Genomic DNA, 19,762 nt, shown 5'->3' on the forward strand with positions numbered 1-19,762 from the left:
AGCAACCAGTGACCAACCCCCAGCGCCGCATGGAAGATGCTGCGCTTGGTAACTAAGGTAAATATCGGGTAACCAACCCGATATTTACCTTGGTTACCAGCGCACGCAGCTACACGTGCAGAGAGCAGGGAGTAGCGCACACCGCTTAGCGCTGGCTCCCTGCTCTCCTAGTTACAGCACACATCGGGTTAATTACCCGATGTGTGCTGCAGCTACATGTGCACAGAGCAGGGAGCAGCGCACAATGCTTAGCGCTGGCTCCCTGCTCTCCTAGTTACAGCACACATGGGGTTAATTACCCAATGTGTGCTGCAGCTACATGTGCAAGGAGCAGGAGCTGGCACTGGCAGCGAGGGCGGAGGCTGGTAACGAAGGTAAATATCGGGTAACCAAGGACAGGGCTTCTTGGTTACCCGATGTTTACTGTGGTTACCAGCCTCCGCAGAAGCCGGCTCCTGCTGCCTGTACATTTAGTTGTTTCTGTCTTGCTGTCACACACAGCGATCTGTGCTTCACAGCAGGACAGCAACAACTAAAAAATGGCCCAGGACATTCAGCAACAACCAACGACCTCACAGCAGGGGCCAGGTTGTTGCTGGATGTCACACACAGCAACATCGCTAGCAACATCGCTGTTACGTCACAAAAGTTGTTCGTTAGCAGCGATGTTGCTAGCGATGTTGCTTAGTGTGACGGGGCCTTTAGAAATGAAGGATATTCCATGCGAGAAATTGCCAAGAAACTGAAGATTTCCTACAACGGTGTGTACTACTCTCTTCAGAGGAGAGCACAAACAGGATCTAACCAGAGTAGAAAGAGAAGTGGGAGGCTGCGCTGCACAACTGAGCAACAAGATAAGTATATTACAGTCTCTAGTTTGAGAAATCGACGCCTCACAGGTCCTTAAGTGGCAGCTTCTTTAAATACTACCCGCAAACTGCCAGTGTCAACGTCTACAGTTAAGAGGCGACTCCGGGATGCTGGCCTTCAGGGCAGAGTGGCAAAGAAAAAGCCATATCTGAGACTGGCTAATAAAAGGAAAAGATTAATATGGGCAAAAGAACACAGACATTGGACAGAGGAAGATTGGAAAAAAAGTGTTATGGACAGATTAATCGAAATTTGAGGTGTTTGGATCATACAGAAGAACATTTGTGAAATGCAGAACTACTGAAAAGATGCTGGAAGAGTGCCAGACACCATTTGTCAAGCATGGTGGAGGTAATGTGATGGTCTGGGGTTGCTTTGGTGCTGGTAAAGTGCGAGATTTGTACAAAGTAAAAGGGATTTTAAATAAAGAAGGCTATGACTCCATTTGCAACGCCATGCCATACCCTGTGGATAGCGCTTGAGTGGAGCCAATTTCATCCTACAACAGGACAATGACCAAAAGCACACCTCCAAATTATGCATGAACTATTTAGGGAAGAAGCAGGCAGCTGGTATTCTATCTGTAATGGAGTGGCCAGCCCAGTAACCAGATTCAACTCTATTGAGCTGTTGTGGGAGCAGCTTGACCGTATGGTACACAACAAGTGCCCATCAAGACAATCCAACTTGTGGGAGGCGCTTCTGGAAGCATGGGGTGAAATATCTCCAGATTACCTCTGCAAATTAACAGCTAGAATTCCAAAGGTCTGCAAAGCTGGAATTACTGCAAAGGAGCATTCTGTGACGAAAGCAAAGTTGAAGGAGAAAATTATTATTTCTTAAAAATCATTATTTCTAACCTCGTCAATGTCTGGACGATATTTTCTATTCATTATGCAACTCACTTATAAATTTTATAAATAAAAGTAGGATTTTTCATGGAAAAGACAAAACTGTCTGGGTGTCCCCAAACTTTTGAACTGTTGTGTATGGGGTAACTGAACTCAGAAAAAATGGCCTTTATATTTTGTTGTGCAATTTATCCTGTTACCTTTGTGAAAATACAAAATTTGGGGCTAAAGTAACATTTGCGAAAAAGTTCATTTTTCATTGTTTTCCTTTAACATTGCTTTATTTCCTGTGAAGAGTTAATAGACTTCTTGGATGTGGGTTTGAGCTCTTTGAGGTTCAGTTTTTAGAATGGTGTCACTTTTGGGTATTTTCTGACACCTAGGCTTCTCAAAGTCACTTTAAATGTGATGTGGTTCCCCCCCAAAAATGATTTTGTAAGATTTGTTGGAAAAATTGGAAATTGATGATAAACCTTTAACCCTACTAACTTTGTTACAAAAAATATGTTTCAAAGCTGGTGCTGATGTGAAGTAGACATGTGGGAAATGTTTTTAATTAATTACTTTGTGTGACATAACACTGATTTAAGGGCATACAAATTTGAAAATGGCAAAATTTACCAAAGTTTTGCCAAATTTCTGATTTTATTCACAAAGAAACACAAAACAATATCGGCCTAAAACTACCATTAACATGAAGTACAATATGTCACAAAAAACATTCTCAGAATCACTGGGATCCCTTGAAGCGTTCCAGAGTTATTACCTCGTAAAGTGACACTGGTCAGAATTGAAAAAATTGTCCTGGTCATGAGGGTGAAAACAGGTTGGGGGGGAAGGGATTAACATGGATTTTCCCTTCCCTCTCTCTCTTGCAGACCAGCAGTGACTATTTCTCCAGCAGACTCGAGTTATCCATGTACCGTATTACACAGATGACCATTCACTTGAATAGGTGCCTAAACTACATTTCCCAGCAGCCAGCCACATCATAAACTGCTAAACTGAGGGTCTTTGAACAGCCGATTTAAAGAGGTGATTCTCTATTCAGCAATAGTGATCACATCTCTGTAAAACTGATAGGGAAGGCTTTTTCTAAATACCTTGTTCAGCCAATTCTGCCTGTGAGCGGCACTATTGCGGTCAGCTCATCCCCATCACGTAATCCCAGGGGCTTCGTGACCTCTGAAATTCGGTGATGTCACATCAACGTCCAATTGACTTGATATGACAGAGGCCGGCCCCAGTCTTACTGAGTGACTGGGCTGTGGTCAGCGTTCCACCTCTCATCACAGCCCAGCATCGCTCCAGCTTGCTGCGCTCTACAGTGAAAGAGAACGCGTGCCAGATGCTGCTCTGTGACGCTGGGCTGTGATGAGCGGTGAAACGCTGCCCACAGCCCAGTCAATCAGGGAGACCTGGGCTGGCCTTGGTGATGTCAGGTCAACTGGAAGTTGATGTGACATTACCGAATCTCAGAGGTCACGGAGCCTGTGGGTCACTTTATGGGGATAAGCAGACTGCAATAGCGCCACTCACAGGCAGAATTTGCTGAACAAGGTATTTGAAAAAAGCCTTCTCTATCAGTTTAACAGAGATGTGGCCACTATTGCAGAGTAGTGAACCACCCCTTTAAGGATACATAGTCTGTGAGACAACCTCTTGAATTTGCAATTTCAAAATAACTCATAGCATAATAGTAATCTTATTACCTTGAAAATAGGGTGAACAGCAGGTAATTGACGATACATTGCAATCGCAAAGACTTCCGTAAGGAGATGGGTCCTCAGAAGGTGGGTAACTGTCTGATGAATATGGAAATCAGACGATCTGGCCCATATCTTAGCTAATAGCCAATCATACTTCGCATCAGATGGAAGAAATATTGGATTTTCTGGTCCTGGAGTTTGGTTTAACTGTACAATATAAAGCAAAAGAATTGTGTTATGTACATACTAATTAATAATTCTATTCTTTGGATTTTACAGAATGCTCCAACATTCAGCAGAGATATTCAGGGAATGAAATTGTCCATACAAGTAACATCTATGGTTAACATAATCAGAGGGAAGTTCCTCATGTAAGTCTATGTGCACCTCCACAATGTGATTACAAGTTGTCAATGGGTAAAAATAACAAATGGGGGCCTTATAACAGCCCCCAGGTCAGCAATGGCAAGTACCTTTAAGACGATGCCTAAGACAAGGGAGATGCTTTTGCTGGAAAAGAAAAAAACAAATCCTATTTTTAACCAGTAACATCCCCTTTAACTTAAGTCTGTTTGGTATATGGCTATGTTGGGGCTATTATACTATTTTGAGAGCTATGGGTGGCCCATTATACTATTTGGAGTGCTATGTGGGGGCAATTCTACAGTTTGCAGGGCAATGGGGGGGCTAATATACTGTTTGGAGGGCTTTGCAAAGGCATTCATATGGTTTGGAAGACTATCTGGGTACATTATACTATTTGGAAGGCTGGATGGTGGCCATTTTACCATTTAGAGGGCTATGTGGTGCCAGTATACTGTTTCGAGGGCTATGTAGGGGGTCATTATACTCATTCTGGGCAATATGGGGCCCTTTATACTATGGCTACTATACTGTTCGGAGCACAGAGGGCTATGTTAGGGCCATTATACTGTTTGGACGGCAACGTAGGGTTATTATACTGTTTGGATGGATGTGGGGGCCAATTATATTATTTGGAGAGCTGAGTGGGGGCCATTATACTGTTTAGAGGGCTTTGAGAGGCCAGTATACTTTGTGGAGAGTGATATGCGGGTCATTATACTGTTTGGAGGGCTGTGTGTGGCCCAATTATACTGTTTGGAGGGTTGGGTGGGGGCCATTATACTGTTTGAAGGGTTATGTGGGGGGCCATTATACTGCTTAGAGGGCTATACCGTGGATATGTGGATAGATATGGGGGCTATTATACTTCATGATGGGCATTATACTGGATGGAGGGCCATTATACTGTACGGAGGGTGTCAGGGCCATCATATGGTGTTGGGGTCACACCATATGTTGTACTTTGTGGTGGAGGAGGGTCATCAAACTGTGTGTATAGGTGCTGTGGAGCAATTCACTGTTGGAGTATCTGTGTTTGGTGGGCACTCTTGATGACATCATACTTTATTGTGCTACAAACGTGGTATCTTAATGCGTGAGAACACTAAGTGATTTCAATAGAGGAAAATTGCTTTGTAAAGACTGCAAACGTTATTTGTGGGAATCCAATTACGACTTCTGCTATTGGACCTCGTAATTTCTATGTATTTCCCTGACTATAAGATTTACATGGAGGAATATGTGATGGAATTTAGTCACCAAAATGTTGCAAAGGAACCAAGAAATGGTGTAAAGACAGAAGCAGAACATTTCCATTGTCCAAATATAGAACAGGATTGGTATAAGATTAATCACTGTCTGGCTGTAAACTGTTGTTGGCCTCCTGCATTCCTACAACTCAATAACCATATATCATTTTGACATTATTTTGCAATTTTACAGCCAACTTCAAACAGTGATCTTCATAAATCACATGATTGCCCCAGATTTAAACCTACTGGTTGTTTGAAATAGACGTCACACTGACAGTACCTGAATGGCAATTGGTACAATTTTGTTTTCAAGATTTTTGTACAATAAGCAGATGGGTGCAGCAATGAACTGAATGGTGCATGGATCAGTTTTGTTTGCAGAGATGCCATCCAGAAGATGAAAATCAACAATGAAAATGTTATCTTGCTGTAAAAAAAGAGATAAAGCACAAATTCTGTTATACACACAAATTATTATTTATTATTATTATAGCACCATTTATTCCATGGCACTTTACATGTGATAAGGGGCATACATAGACAAAGTACAGTAACCATGAACAATACAAGAGGCATACAGGAATAGGAGGTGAGAGGGCTCACAGTCTACATTTGGTTACTATTTTCTCTTAGAGTCAAATTGATTTACTCTGGTGCTTTAAATCTAAGTTTTCAATGGGCCGCTGAACAATATACTGTAGGTCCCTAACATTATAGGAAATAAAAACTATTCTTGCATATAATTGGGATGTGCAGCACATATTGCTAAAGCAATGCCCATTAGTTATGATAATAGAAATTTTGGCATAAACTGTAGTCTGTCCGACTCATTTAGGCAATTTCTCCTGTATCGCTGAATACCATGCAGCATTAAAAAGTTCTAAGTACTTCTATTTTATTAAAGGGGTTGCCCACTACTTAACCTCTTCTTAATCGCTTCAGTGCTCTAATGCCCTTTGTCCTCGCGGGCCATGTAACATTGTTACATTGATAGACACCGATCAATTGCAGTCCTTCTGTATTCGGTCAGATTGGACATCTGCTCTGACAAACTAGTACAGGCTGCAGCCAATCAATAGCTACTGATTGGTAGCAACTATCATGTGAAATAATGTCACATGACCCGCCAAGGGAGATTGCACCAACATTGTAGCAATGGTGCTGCTCTGAAAGGTCAATATCTTTTCCCACAAAAAATGTTATCAATCTGATCAGCTGCTCCTGCTCCGTGACACCATGCCTGCAGATTAAATAACATCTTCAAGAAGTGGACAAACCCTTTCATTATGATATTTGCTTTTTACTTTAAGATGACAATTCATTTGTATTTACCTCCATTTCTTTCTCCAGTGTAATGTTCCTTTCAAGGCTGCATTCTACCATTTCTTGGGTTACTGGGAAATTCTCTGGTAATTTCTTGCATTTTTTGATTAGAACTGGATTGCAGCCATTGAGAAACTGATATCCAAACATAAAGTCTTCCTGCCAGTGCTGCATTACATACTCTACAAGATAAACGATGGAGGATTAAATACTTGAGTAAAATGATCATTTGACCCTTCTTCTCTGTTGTTTAAAGAGGTTGTCTACTACTTTAACATTGATGGCCTATCCTTAGCCGGGGTCTGACACCCTGCACTCCCGACAATCAGCTGTTCTCGGAGCCGATGGTGGCAGCAGGCGGTCGGAAATGCTCAGTTCCGGAGCTGCCATGTCAACTGTTAGCAGATTCAGCTGGAGACTCCATATGCACCTTTCACTCAAATCAATAGGAGGCAGATGTGCAATACTCGGCCGCAGCCGCTATCAGAAGATGGAGCAGCTCCACAACTGAGTATTTCCAGCTGCCTCTGCTGTCACCAAGAACAGCTGATCAGTGGGGGTGCAGGGTGTCAGACCCCGGGCAATCAGACATTGATAACCTATCCTAAGGATAGGCCATCAATGTAAATGTAATTGCTAACGTCTTTAAACCCTGACAATACAGTCTGCAATGCTGTACAGAGATGCCATCACACTGCTGTTTCTGTCCCCAATTGAGCTGATAATGTAAATGTTTGGTAGGAAAATCACAGAAACATGAAAAGATTTTGCAAATGTCCTGTTTGTGCGATCCTTGGCTAGATTTAAATGCAGGAACCTTGTTGAGTAAAGCATCAATACTGACTGCTGAGTCACCAATCTGCCAAACTACACTGTGCGCACAATTATTAGACAGATGAGAATGTTGACCCTATGATCAATTTTATGCAGATTTTTAGCTATATAATTCTAAGCTATATATGTGACTCCGATTAACTAGTCAGGTCGTCACAGGGTACTGCACGCTCTTTCTCTCTAGTGCAGCACTCAACCCCTCTTGGTTCTGGGTTCCCAACTTGCAGTACTGCCTCCATCAGCATCCAAAATCCCAATCACACCACGCACCACACCCTGTCAGGCACACCAGTGGGCTGCTAAGCTGGAATAGGGCCAGCCACCTAGGGGTCAGGCAGGGAAATGGGAGGTGACAAGTGAGTTGAGTGTTAGCCTTCGAGCTGTAAGGACTTCGGAGGAAGCTGGGAGTTGGAGTTCCCAGGGAATAAGAAGATTGGGTTGCAGACGGTGGTCTGGATCCGGAGGAGTCGGAGACCCGGTCGCGGGATATTGGGACTGGGTGCCGGGTTTAGTCCAGGAGGACAGTCGGCAGCTGCAGTCCAATAGCCGGTCTGGGGCCTTAAGCACATCGGGTTACTGGACCCTAGGTCGGGGAGAGGCTTCAAGCAACCCGGCAATTAAGCTGCGGAGTATAGGTCCTTTATAGACTGTTCCCACAAAGCTCAGAGATCGGGGGCACTAGTGCAACGAGGGGGATAGGGCTATCCAAACAAAGCAGCCCATTGAAATCCAAAGCGTGAGCTCCTGAGAGCAAGCTCCTTTACTACCCATAGTAGGGAGCGGGGCTCGGACAGCTTTAAGCTTACTAGCCACTTGGACACCTCTACAATTCTGTGCACAGAGGCAAGCTCCGGACCATCAGGCAGTGCTGCAGGAGACGGAACCCGGACGAGCTCCCCCAAGAGGGCAGCGGCACCCAGAGACTTGGTTTACCACATTGTCAGCATCTGCTTTCCTTCTGAGTGAGTACCTGATCAGCATCTGCTACCAGCGAGCCTGCACTCTCCCTGCAATCCATCCCACCATTCAGAGTCCCGGGGCCTTCCCCTACCCGTGGAGGGTAACGTCATCTGGCTGCCCCACTCCATCACCCAGGGTAATCCCAACGGCAGAGGCGGTAATCCCTATTACTGCACGCCACAGGTGGCGTCACAAACTATCTAATTCCCCTTTAAATAAGCCCCCATCACGTTTTAGAGTGACCCCGAGTCCCTGGGTCCGGAAACCCTCGCACCACGAGTAGCAACACCCGGATCCTAGCGGTTCGACCGCTGCTGGGGTGGAACACCTCTAAAACATATAAACTTGTACTCTTATTGGATGAAGCTGATCAGTTGATTTGTAATTGTGTAATGATGGTGGGTGACACCTAAGTATATCAGCACTCTTTATCAGGGTGTGCAGAATTATTAGGCAGCTTGTTTTTCCTCAGGTAAAATAGGCCAAAAATAGAAATTTAACAGACTCTGAAAAGTAAAAAATAGTGAAAAGTCTTACAGAAGGACGCAGCACTTCTGAAATTGATTAAATATTGGGATGTGATCACAGAACCATCAAAAGTTTTGTTGTAAATAGTCATCAGTTTTGCAAATAACGTGTTGAGACTAAAAGACACACATTATTGGCCAAAGATTTAATGTCTGGCTAGGATAAAAGTGAACAATAGGGCAATACTGGAAGAGAAATGAGACAGGGTGCAAGGGATGGTATTGCTCACTTGGAGTGTTTGTGGACACAACACCCATAAGAGCCTTAGAATCTACAGCTTCAGTCCCGTGGCTGGAGGAAAAGTTCTTCTGTATAACAATACACTTTAGTGGAGAGATCACAGTATTTGGGGCTGTGCTTGCATAAATGAAGAAACCTTGATAATGTGCCGCCCCGTGGAAGCAGCCGAGCTGCTCGGATCCGGGTTCACTGTGGCTCGAGGGTCTCCAGACCCGGGGTAGTGCGACAACTCAAAATGAAAGGGGAGTATGTACAGGGGAATGTAGATATAGTTTGTGATGCCACCCGTGGTGTACGATAATTGGGAGTACCACCGCTGCCATTGGGAGTACCCGGGGTGGGGCAGCAAGGTGTCGTAGCCCTCCACGGGTAGGTGGATGCCCCGGGATACCGTGGGATGCAGGGGTCACTCTCGTACTCACTCAGTCCATAAGCAGATGCTGACAACCGGGTAAACCAATTCTCTGGGTACCGCTGCCGCTGAGGGGAGCTCGTTCGAGTCCCGTCCCCTATAGTGTTGCCTGGTGATCCGTGACCTGCCTCCTGGCACTAAGTTTAACTTCAACGTGGTGGCCCGGTAGTCCGAAACTTACCGGGCCCCGCTCCCCACTGTGGCTAAGTGTAGGAACTTGCTCTCAGGGCTCACGCTTGGGATTTTTTGAACTGTTTTGGATTGGAAAGTCCTATCCCCCTCATTGCGCTAATGCCCTGATTCTGGAGTGGGTGGGAACAGATCATAAAGGCTCCGTTCTCAGGTGAATTGTCGGGTTGCCTAAAGCTACTCCCCGACTTAGGGTCCATGTACCCCGTCGTGCCTTCGATCCCGACAGGTGACAGTGCTAGGCTGCCAGCTGTCTTCCTCGACAGGTCCAGGCCCCTTGCCACAATCCCCTGCAACCGGTGGTCCGACTCCTCTAGATCCAGACAACCGTCTGCAACCTAGACAGCTTCTCTTGGGAGCCACCGCTCCCGACCTCCTCTCACCCTCTTCACTCTCTGACTGACTACTCTTCACTGACTACACTCCTCACCTCCCCTCCCTGACCCCCCCAGGTGGGCGACTCTATTCCACTCAAGCCTTCCACTGGTGTGCCTGGTGGGTGTGGTGCAGGGTGTATTTAGAATTTGATTTGCTTTTGGAGGCAACACTATTTAGATAGGGACCCAGAACCATGAGGGACTTGGAATACTGCACGGACGGGCAGTTTGTGCATGACCACTGAGGAAGGATTCTCCGGTCGTGATGGTTAGTATACCCAACTTAACCTAATAAATAACACACCGACTGCATGTGACTTGGTTAAACAAATTGGCCACAGCAGCCTTTATTACCTATTATTAACATTCTAACACAAGGGGGCGCCGTCCAACGGGCGACCCCAAACAAATAATAGGTAACACATAAATAATAACAGTACATGTAACCCCATGTAGGCCCGGTCCAGAAACCACTTCCTCCACCAATATCCCTGGCCGCAACACTCCGACCCAGAGATGAAGTATTAATCACCCCGTGGATTAATACCCCCCAAACCTTGCAGAACCCCGTACCTGCAATTTACCGGAACCCGGAGACACCATACCAAGACAGTGCCTCTCAGTCCAGCCACCAATCCCTTACAACCGCCTCTGGACCAGACCTACCCCCGCTGCTGCGACAGAACATACGACTCTTTTTAACCTGTATTCCCTTTTTTTTTTTTTTTTTTTTTAAAACTGCATCATTCCATTTTCTCATTTTGTTTTCACTTTTTTTTTTTTTAAAAAAACCCAAAACATAGCCAAAACGAACTCGCAAAACACAAGGGCGGGTGGGCGGGAATCCTTTGCTGTCCGGAGTCACAAGGAAGGTAAGACCCCTCCCCTATAGTTTATATACTAGCCCCCTCCCCACCCTACAGTGACCCTATTCCACCAATCCCCTATAAGGGCCCATAATGCCCTTTAATTCACTTTATTAACCCCTCACTCCCTCCCTTCCCACTGGTCATGTCGCCCCTCCCCCCTATGGGGTCCATGGCTTTCTTGACCACTGAGGAAGGATTCTCCGATCGTGATGGTTAGTATACCCAACTTAACCTAATAAATAACACACCGACTGCATGTGACTTGGTTAAACAAATTGGCCACAGCAGCCTTTATTACCTATTATTAACATTCTAACACAAGGGGGCGCCGTCCAACGGGCGACCCCAAACAAATAATAGGTAACACATAAATAATAACAGTACATGTAACCCCATGTAGGCCCGGTCCAGAAACCACTTCCTCCACCAATATCCCTGGCCGCAACACTCCGACCCAGAGATGAGGTATTAATCACCCCGTGGATTAATACCCCCCAAACCTTGCAGAACCCCGTGCCTGCAATTTACCGGAACCCGGAGACACCATACCAAGACAGTGCCTCTCAGTCCAGCCACCAATCCCTTACAACCGCCTCTGGACCAGACCTACCCCCGCCACAGGACAGGACACGTGACACCTTACGTGGCCTGGACCCGCCACACACCCAAGGCTTGCTCCACCATCACGCAAACCCAAGGCCCATAGATCAGAACCAATCACAGTAAGGTGAACCCCATCACCCCTTCGAAACTGCCACTTTGGCGACTCCAGATCCGCACGTTGCACTACAATACCGCCGTTTCTCCGCACGAAACGCGCAACCACCCTGTTCACATGAGCCCGGGCGCGATTCAGCTTCTCAACGGCCGTGCCCCCCTCCACACCAATGTGGCCACAGTCCGACCATACCACTATCAAACCCGGATACCTGGTCCATAAATGCAATAGATCCATCTTGATGTCCCGGATCAAATCACGTGATGCCTGCGCTCCCAAGTCATTTCCCCCCCCCACGTGCAAAAAACCAACACGTTCGGAGGTCTATCCACCCTGCAATAGCATTCAAACTCCGTCACGACCCTGCTCCATTCCATGCCCCGCACACCGCACCACTTGACCAACGCAAGCGATCTGTCCCCACCAAACTGCCGACCATTCAGGCGAGCGTCGGCCCGACGGGCCCCCCAGAACACGAAGGAGTGCCCCAGAATCCATATCAGGCAGATTCCTACAACCACAGAAACTTTAACAAACACACCCCACCAACACCAATTTGCAGCAAGGAACCCCGACAAAGCCACAACCAACTACTCCATAAAGCCCTCACTGGGACAACAACTGTGGGCGTACATAACCCCGAAAACGATAAGACTCCCACCAACCGATTCGTCTCACCATGTCATCACCCACAACGCGAAGCCTCCGCAGCCGCCCCGATCCTGAAGGAATGAGGCCCGTAATCTCCCGGGCATTCCCCCGCACAGCGCAAACAACTCCTCAGTACGGCCACAAACTGGTACCGAGACAACCAAGACCCATCCACGTGTCGTAACAGCGGGCCCAGAAGACCACCTTCCTCACCATCTGCACCGGGCACAACGCATCCATCACAACCAACCTGCCTCGACCCATCTGGTCCGTTTTTGGACCGCTTAAGCCGACACTCTACTCTCCGTCCCACCACTGCCACAACCTCGGACATCAGACCACCCCCCCCCGAACCTGGAAGGGCTCACCAACGCCCCAAAAAAGGCTAACACAAAAGCCGTTTCAAAAGCACCCTCTCATAAACTGAGACACAAATTTCCCGCAAACCATCCACCAATCGCCGTAACAAAACCAAAGAAACGGGCCGCCTAGTGTCCCGCTCCTTCGCCCCTTTACGAAAACCCTTCAAGGCCTGCCGCACCCAAAATTCCGCGGCACGCCCCACTCACCCCTGACCTTCAACCAAAAAAGGCCACAGCCGCCACCCTAAGTATCATTGCTGATGCTGACTTCCCAGCCCTGAAATCCTCGCTCACCAGTGCCAGTAGCGCCAACAAGTAATTTGCTCGCCCGTCACCAAACATAACTCCCAGCATCTCCTGCCACTCACCGAATTCCTAATTAAACCCGCAATCAATGCCTCACCAGGCTCCACAAGTCCTCTGGACACACTGCTCCGATCTCGTCTGCCCCCCGGCATTAACTCCCACAACCTGCGGACTGAAAATGAGATAAAGCGTCCGCCACCCCGTTATCACCCCCACCACATGTTTCGCAACTACATGAACGTTCCACAGTAAACACTTGAGCACCAAATGCCGCAGATAAGCCACTACCGGTCCGGACTCTGCTGACAAGCTGTTTATCGCATGCACCATCGCCCGATTATCGCAGTGATAGCACACTTTACGTCCTGAAAATTGCGACCCCCCCACAATTCCATCCTCACCACGATCGTAAATAACCAAAGCAAGGCCAGATTCCTTACCAGACCAACCTGCCGCCATTCCTCAGGCCACCTCCCAACGTACCAATGTCCCTGAAAAAGGGGTGACGAAACCCGCCGACCCGGCCGCGTCCCTGTACAGTTCGAGCACACCATTGGGCACCACCGTCTTCAACCACAAGGCTCGGCCGTTAAAACATTGCAAGAAAAACATCCCAAACCAGAAAATCCTCCTTGATCTCCCGCGTGACCCGCACAAAGTGCGCCGGGGGGCCGTACGCCTGCCATAGCTGCCGCCAAAATCCTGGCGAACACCCGCCCCATTGGCATAAGCCTGCACGTTAAGTTCAACTTCCCGAGCAAAGACTGCACCACCTTCAGCCGCCCTTTCCGTGCTGCCAGCAGCGCTGCTACCACTCACCACAAGTCCACCGTCTTCCCCTCCGGCAGCCTGCATTCCATAGCCAAAGAGGCAATCTCAATCCCCAAAAAACCGCATAACCATCGCCGGCCCCTCCGATTTATCCTGTGCCAAAAGGAATCCCAAAGCTATCCGCCACTCTCTGTAAGGTGAACAACGAGCCAGCGCAAACCATGGATCCCGCCGGACCGACACCAAGAAAATCATCTAGATAGTGGATAATGGAGGACAAGCCAGACACGGCCCGCACCACCCACTCAGCAAAGGAACTAAACGCCTCAAAATACCACAAGAAATTGAAACAGCCCATAGGCAAACAACGATCAACATAAACCCATCACCCCACCAGCAACCCAGAAGGTGCTGGCTCTCCGGATGCACCGGCAGCAAACGAAACGCCGATTCTACATCCACCTTTGCCATCAATGCACCGCGTCCCGCCGCCCGCACCAAGTCCAGCGCCTTGTCAAACGAGACGTAGTACACTGCCGACAATTCTGGCGCGATGCCATCATTCACTGACGACCCCCCCGGAAATGAAAGATGATGGATGAGCCAAAATTTATCCGGCTCCGTCTCTGGCACCACCCCCAACCGGGACACCACCAGATTACTGCACGGCGGGCTCTCAAATGGACCCCCCATCCTGCCCAACTCAACCTCTGTCCCCAACTTCCCACCCACAACCATAGGGTGGTCCCTCGCCGTCCGTAAAGTACGACAAAACCGGAGGCAATGCCTCCACCGCTGACGGAATCTGAAAACCGTATAAAACCAAACCGCAAAATTGACGCCGCTGCCCCGTCCGGATACCTATGTAAAAATGGCGCCATTGCCCCTATGTTCACTGGCGTCCTCCCTTTTACCAAACCCGTCCCCCCGCAGCCGGAGCACTCATGCTTGAACCTGCATGCTGCCCCAAATTTGCACCGGCCGTCGTGAACTTGCCAGCACACTCCCTTTTTCTGGGTACCCGAGGGCCCGGCTCCCGTTCCCCCCGGCGCCGCCATGAAAGGGCTGGCTCGGGGCCGCCATTAAACGCATCCATAAGGAAATGTCCTCATGGTCCCACCGCATGCCGGGCCGCAACGCCTTCCGCTGCCTAAACTGCTCATCATACCGCAGCCATGGCAAGCCCCTGTCCGTGCGATACGCCTCCCCCATTGCATCCAGATAACCAAACAGAGCCGAGCAGTGCTCCGGCTCCTTTTCCCCTATTACACTTGCCAAAATTGCGAACGCCTGCAGCCAATTGGAAAAGGAACGAGGAATGAGCCCATAACGGCGTTTTTCTTCCTCTTCCCTTTCCTTCTTGGAGTCGTTCGGCTTCACCTTGTCCAGATTAAATTTTTTTTTTTTTTTTCTTCAGGGGTAGCAGGGAAAATATCTTCACATACTCCCCCTTCCAAATCTTGTCCCTCACCTCCCTCTTGAGGTGAGCCCCTAACGGTCCCTCAAAGCACACGTAAACTTGGCCCCATCATCCAAACGCACCACCTCATCCCCATTTACCTTTTCTACCGCTGTTTACCCCGCGGGCTCCACTACTCCACCAACCGCACCCGTCCCTATTGGCGCCGCCTCGCTGCTGACCGACGCTGCGCCATCCACCGCCGACCCGTCCATGCCGCTGCTGCCGCCGGCGCGCGCGCGCTAAACCCCGCACCAAGCCCAGCAACTGACTAAACAATGCTGACCCCCCCCTCTGGCGCTGCCGTGCCCGCAGCCACCTCCCCAAAACTAGCAACCCGCGCCGCAAGCAATGTCGAATCCACGGCTAGCTCACCCGACCGTGGCGCAGAAATGGAAATTGGTACCGCGACGTCCTCCGCCATCCACTCGTCAGATTCGTCCCCCGACCTGAGGGCTCCCTCTTCTTCCTCGCTGTAGGCGTCCTCCACCATTCCAGCTCCAGAGGACGCAGCCGATGCGTCCCCTCCACCACGGCCGCCCTCCTGGGCCGCTGCGTGGGCACTGGTGGTCGACATCCGTCGCTTGCTGTGCGGCGACAGCCCACGAGACCGTCCTGTCCCCTGGGCCGCCGCTGACCGAGGCCTCTTCCTGGAGGAGCCGCTCCCCGGACTCAGGGGGCTCCCCACCGTCGTCCCTCGCCCTCCAGGGCCTCCGACCAGAACCTCCCGCTGGTCCTCCCCCGCCCGGGGGAGACCGCGGCCGCCGGGCGCAGTGCAGCTGCTATGAGGGACCTGGCAGTCACCGCCGGGCTCCCGCCGTCCCCCCTACTCTCCCCAGCCTTGCAGGTATCCGGGTGGCGCCTGCCCACACCAGTCCCCCTGCTGGCTGCCTGCGCTCGGCTCCCCCACGGTCCTTGGAGGGTACTGCCGGCCTCATTCCTCTGCCGGGCACGCTCCTGTGTGGTAGCTGCCGCCGGGACGTGCCCCACCGCCGGGGGCCTGGCGTCCAGAGCGGGCCCCAGGCTGGACACGCCCCCTCCCCGGGCCTCCGTCCCGCGCCGGGCACGCCCCCGATCCCGGGCTGCCGCCGGCCTGGAAAATTGAGCCCGAGGCCTAGGATTGGAAGTAGGCCCCAGGCCGGGCCCGCCCCCATCCAGGCCACCGCTGGCCTCACATCATCGCCGGGCTCGCTCCCGGCCGGGAGACGCCGCAGGGGTTCGGACTCCAGCCCGAGGCCGGAGACCGGAAGAAGGCCCCCGGACTGGCCACGCCCCCTTCTCGGCCACCGCGGCCTCGCCGGAGATTCCTCCCGGCGGCCGGGGCAGACGCAGGGAGCTGCCGCTGCCCGCCCCGCCGCGGAGGGTCCCGAGGGGGGCTCTCGCTGTGCCTCCTCGCCCCCCCTGCGCCTGGGGAATATCGGATGGGGGGGGGCCTGGAACGCCGCCCGCATCTATGGGGGGGTGCAAGGGGCAGGCGCCGACGGGGAAGCCCAGGCAGCCCTGACGTGGGACTGCACTGCCTGGGCCCCGTGCACCGCCATCGCCGCTCTGAGGAGCCTATCTAGCTCCTGGAGGTCCCTGGGTCTGAATCCTTTGCTGTCCGGAGTCACAAGGAAGGTAAGACCCCTCCCCTATAGTTTATATACTAGCCCCCTCCCCACCCTACAGTGACCCTATTCCACCAATCCCCTATAAGGGCCCATAATGCCCTTTAATTCACTTTATTAACCCCTCACTACCTCCCTTCCCACTGGTCATGTCGCCCCTCCCCCCTATGGGGTCCATGGCTTTCTGTACCCTGTGACGACCTGATAGTCCAGGGGTGTCACAATCATATAATATAACTTTTTTAAACTACTTTTAAATTTCGTTTTCAATATGCAAAAAAGTTTCAGACAACACGAGGGGGCTATGGTTCCCCAACAAGTCGTCTTTCTCATCATGTTATCACACCCCAGTTGGCATGATTTGCAAAAGCTTTTTTTGTACATGTCAGCAGGAGTGTGATAACAGGATGAAGACAACTTGTCTGGAGAACCATCGCCTCCTCATCTTGTCTGAAACTGATTTGCATATTGGATTAAGTTAGACGAAGGGCACCACCCATTGGGATCTTCCAGTATACATATAAGCACATGAAACAAAAAGAAAAAGAGTATACTCAACAGGGCTCACCAATGAGTCATTATATAGAAAAATACAAAAAACCTTTATTGTGATGACATATCAAGAACACACATTTCTCTGGCTCAGAGAGCAATCAAGTGTGTCTTAATTGCTCTCTGAGCCAGAGAAATGTGTGTTCTTGATATATCATCACAATAAAGTTTTTTTTGTATTTTTCTATATAATGACTCATTGGCGATCCCAGTTGAGTATACTCTTTTTCTTTTTGTTTCATGTGATTTGCATATTGAAAACGGAAATTTAAAAGTAGTTTTTTGACACACATGTTAATCTGTTATCCAGTATAAAGGTGCTTGTTAGGCAGGGTATTTATACATTAATGTTCACATGCTGGTGGTTTGGAGCAGTGTCCCCCAACTCCAGTCCTCAAGGGCCACTAATGGTGCATGTTTTTAGGACTTCCTTAGTATTGCACAAGTCATAATTTAATCACATGCACAACTGATTATTCCAACACTTGTGCAATACTAAGCAAACCCTGTAAACATGCACTGTTGGTGGGGCTCGAGGGCTGGAGTTGGGGAACACTGATTTGGAGGGCATGTGGGCCTGTCAGATTCCCTTTAAATACTAAAATTAATCATCAAAAAATATTGCTTGTAGTCAAGAAATGCCTACTTAAGAATTGGCTGATAAGACAGACACCGAGAAATACAGAAATAGTTGATACCCTAAAAACAATAATGATGTACGACAAACTGGATTCGGAGAAACATAAGGAGAAGTCCACTAAAAGATTCTTCAAAAAGTGGAGAACAAATTGAACAAATATGTTAGTTTGTTAAGTTAAAGTAAATTATTGTTAAGATAATTCTACGGAGATGAAATTGTTGTGACAATGAAAAAGAAAATGATGTAACAGAAGCATTGTACGATCCGGAGAAATTTTATGGAATGTAACAACATGTTCTCTTGTTGATGGTATGTGCTTGCTGACATCAAATAAAATATGTTTAAAAAAAAAAAAAATACAAATTGTCTAATAATTATGCACACAGTATATATCACAACAGAGCTAAAAAATTAAGAGATCTAGTCATGAGCGAGCATGCCCACCACTGCCCATTACTTGATCGAGCATCGGGGTGCTTGGGTGCGACTTGAGTGCTGAGTATAATGGAAGTCAATGGGAAAGCGTTTTTAAACTCGAGCATACCCGAGCACCCCAATGCTCGATTGAGTAACGAGCAGTGGCGAGCACGCTTGCTCATTACACATCACAGTATAACCACAAGTCAATTGAAGTTTGGGGATATTAATTTATACAGTTAAAAAGCATAAGTGATTTTGAATTGATTTAACTTGCTTTGATGAAAATGAGCGTGATAACCAATGCACTGGAGAGGCAACTGAAAGACAGACCGCAAAAAGGAATGGTTTTGCTGGTGGTGTCCACAGGTATTTACGCTCTTCTTATTCTTACTGACTGATTCTTGTCTATTTTTCCACAAGGTAGTGTTCTTGTGAGCATGAGGCAGCACCTGCAGTCCATTCAGGTTGCACAGTTAAAGGGGTGGTTCACCCACTTTTTTTATTTTCCCAATGAGTGTCACTTACCATTATATGCATTTTCTCCATTGGCTTGTATTTCCAGTTCTGGCACTGAGCGGCGCTATCCTGCACGCTCAGTGCCTGTCACATGACCCCCTGGAGCTGTGGCCGCCAGCATCCTCTGACGTCCCGGCATTTCCGGGCTCTCAAACTAGACGGGTACGTCAGAGGATGCCGGCGCCACTCACACTGATTGACTGGGCTGTGGGCGGTGACTACCGCACGTCACAGCCCAGCATCGAGGGGAGGATCAGGAGGACGTCAGTGTGGAGCGATGAAGGCAGAGCGCGCGCTTACCATCCGTCAGCTGTGGGAGGTACGGGCACCAGTGTGGAGTACAGGGGGGGTTTCCTCCACTGAAATCCCCCCTGTCACGAAAGTATGTGATCACACTGTCCACCCGCCCGCTGTGCTCAGCTGTCAGGAGAGCGGGCGGTGTCGGCAGTGTGATCATATAATCCTACCAGCAGCACAGGTGACCGGACGCTGCATGGGACCAATCTGCTCCACTCTGTCACCTGCACAACAAGTCCCAGAGTGGAGACAGTGACATGCTCTGCTCTGACACATAGTGTGCTATATGTCACTATCGGTCTCCACTCTGGGACCTGTTGCGCAGGTGACCGGATGATACATGTCAATAACTGCCCCACTCTGAGACTTGTTCAGGTGAGAGTGTATACAGTTGGAACAATGCAGCAGAAGTCACAGAGTGGAGCAAGTTAGTGACATGCATCATCCGGTCACCTGCACAACAAGTCCCAGAGTGGATACAGTGACATGCAGCACACTATGTGTCAGAGCAGAGCATGTCACCAACTTGCTCTGCTCTGTCACCTGCGGTGCTGCATGTCACCAACTAAGGGTAAGTTCACACAGTGCGTTTTTTGTGGCGTTTTTGCGCGTTTTTCGGGTGCGTTTTTGCTCAGAAAACTGCATGACTTTTCTTCCCCAGCAAAGTCTATGAGTTTTCATTTTT

The 19,762-nt window shown here is 49.1% G+C and overlaps 1 protein-coding gene across 2 annotated transcripts in view; it reads right to left on the reverse strand.

Annotated features, from left to right (window-relative positions):
* The window catches only part of ALOX5 (arachidonate 5-lipoxygenase), a 357,857-nt gene that overhangs the window by 71,301 nt on the left and 266,794 nt on the right, over window positions 1-19,762 (reverse strand). For both annotated transcript variants that reach the window (XM_075348962.1, XM_075348961.1), the window contains exons 6-8: window positions 6,379-6,551; window positions 5,327-5,473; window positions 3,434-3,637 (exon numbers count right to left, since the gene is read on the reverse strand). In XM_075348962.1, coding sequence (XP_075205077.1) covers window positions 3,434-3,637; window positions 5,327-5,473; window positions 6,379-6,551 — 524 coding nt within the window. The remainder of the gene's footprint in view (window positions 1-3,433; window positions 3,638-5,326; window positions 5,474-6,378; window positions 6,552-19,762) is intronic.

The sequence above is a fragment of the Anomaloglossus baeobatrachus genome, chromosome 5 (genome assembly GCF_048569485.1).
Source record: "Anomaloglossus baeobatrachus isolate aAnoBae1 chromosome 5, aAnoBae1.hap1, whole genome shotgun sequence".
Classification (NCBI taxonomy): domain Eukaryota; kingdom Metazoa; phylum Chordata; class Amphibia; order Anura; family Aromobatidae; genus Anomaloglossus; species Anomaloglossus baeobatrachus.